The sequence below is a fragment of the Mustela nivalis genome, assembly GCF_964662115.1.
Source record: "Mustela nivalis genome assembly, chromosome: 9".
In the NCBI taxonomy this organism is placed as follows: Eukaryota; Metazoa; Chordata; class Mammalia; order Carnivora; family Mustelidae; genus Mustela; species Mustela nivalis.
In genome coordinates, this window is record NC_139028.1 from 67,715,339 (window position 1) to 67,717,472 (window position 2,134).

The window sequence follows — 2,134 nt, forward strand, 5'->3', positions numbered from 1 at the left end:
TTTAAACAATGTATAAATAAATATGCATGGGCATTTAAAATGTTTGTTTTCTTGTTATTACAATACAATATTTAACAGAGAGAAGAGACAGAGGGAGCACAACAAAGATTTTTTTTTCTTTTTTAATTTTTCTAAATCTCAGAGGGTCAAAAAATGAAACAAAACAAAAATAAAACTTCAACCCTTCAAGCTTTTTAATTTTTATACCAGCTTAATTATGGTAATTCTGAACCAAACAGATGTAACGCCAGCCTCATTCATTCTTAATGGGATCCCAGGACTAGAGAACATGCACATGTGGATTTCCTTCCCATTCTGCTCCATGTATGTGGTGGCCATGGTAGGGAATTGTGGACTCCTCTACCTCATCTGCTATGAGGACTCCTTGCACAGGTCCATGTATTATTTTTTGGCCATGCTTTCCCTTACTGACCTTGTCATGTGCTCTAGTACAATCCCTAAAGCTCTCTGCATCTTCTGGTTTCATCTCAAGGAAATTAGCTTTGAAGAATGCCTAGTCCAGATGTTCTTCATCCATACCTTCACAGGGATGGAGTCTGGGGTACTCATGCTTATGGCCCTAGACCGATATGTAGCCATCTGTTACCCTCTGCGCTACTCAACTATCCTCACCAATCCTGTCATTGCAAAGGTTGGGCTTGCTACTTTCCTGAGAGCAGTGTTGCTCATCATTCCCTTGATTTTCTTCACCAAGAGACTACCCTATTGCAAGGGCAATATAATCCACCATACCTATTGTGACCAGCTATCTGTAGCTAAGTTATCCTGTGGAAATATCAAGGCCAATGTTATCTATGGTCTGATGGCTGCCCTCCTGATTGGGGGCTTTGACATCCTGTGCATCACAGTCTCCTACACCATGATCCTCCGAGCAGTGATCAATCTCTCTTCTGCAGATGCTCGACAGAAGGCCTTCAGCACCTGCACTGCCCACATCTGTGCCATTGTTTTCTCCTACAGTCCAGCCTTCTTCTGCTTCTTTTTTAATCGTTTTGGGAGCCATGCAATCCCTCCATCTTGCCACATCATTGTGGCCAATATTTATCTGCTCTTGCCTCCCACTATGAACCCTATTGTGTATGGGGTGAAAACAAAGCAGATACGAGACTGTGTCATAAAGATCTTTTCAGTTTCTAAGAACATCAAATCACATAGCATATAAAGGAGACATTTTTCATGGAAGAGATGAAGGGGAAGGAAAATAATACTCCGTTGGCTATTTAGTCAGGCTGTTTAGTCTTAAAAAGATGCCTTTTTAAGATTTCTTTTCTGTTCTTGACAAGAGATGAATCTGAGGGGACATTAAATGTTTTCAGAATCCCAAAGCCACTGATATGGCCCCCACACACCCTGAGTTATTCACCTCCTCACCCCTGTGGAGAAAGAGTCTCATCATAAACCCAAGTTCCCATGAGCAAAACACAATGGGAAGTTGAGAAATTTATCAAAAAAATGAATAATTCAGAAAGTGATAATCTGCTGCTAGGTGCCAGTTTGTCTTGTTTTCAAGTAGTGGTTAGAATTTCTAGTTTGAAAAACAGTTGTTACTTACCTCTGGAAAATATGGTCTATATTTTTTACATCATTTCCAGAATTTCTCTATTTTCTCAATATCACCCTCTTGATGGAGAAACTAGTAAGTATACTATGGGGTCCTTAGTCTACTGGGATTTCAGCCTCTGTACTATAATTTGGGAGTAAGTTATCTGACTATGTATCCTCTAGAAGACTCCTAAATTGCCAAAGAAATTTATCTAGTAATTACATAAAATAAGAAACTCTGGAATCTGGAAAGAAGAAAAAATAAAGTAAGAAAAAAAATGATACATTAATCTTCTCATCTTTAATTTTCTAAACTATGTTTGACTATTGAAGGAAAACTTCTAACTATGTTGATGTGGTTCCCAATTTGTTTAAGCTAACTTACAAATGAGATAGGGTAAAGAGATTTAAAGGAAAGTGAAGTTTTATACTTCACTTGAACTGGCGAAATGATGACATCAGGAGACTATGATGCTATGTATATAAATATAAAACAAAATAACTACTAATGAATCATGCAAACAGATACAGTGTGAAAATACTATAAATAAATAATAAATGGGCTTCTAAA

The 2,134-nt window shown here is 37.7% G+C and overlaps 1 protein-coding gene across 1 annotated transcript; it reads left to right on the forward strand.

Moving 5' to 3' along the window:
- Positions 1-217: 217 nt before the first annotated feature.
- On the forward strand, positions 218-1,183 carry LOC309840103 (olfactory receptor 52N4-like; the record flags this gene model as incomplete). The annotated part of the gene is made up of 1 exon (XM_082682171.1): positions 218-1,183. One exon carries the CDS (start codon positions 218-220, stop codon positions 1,181-1,183), a length of 966 nt encoding a protein of 321 aa, XP_082538297.1.
- Between the last annotated feature and the right edge of the window lie 951 nt (positions 1,184-2,134).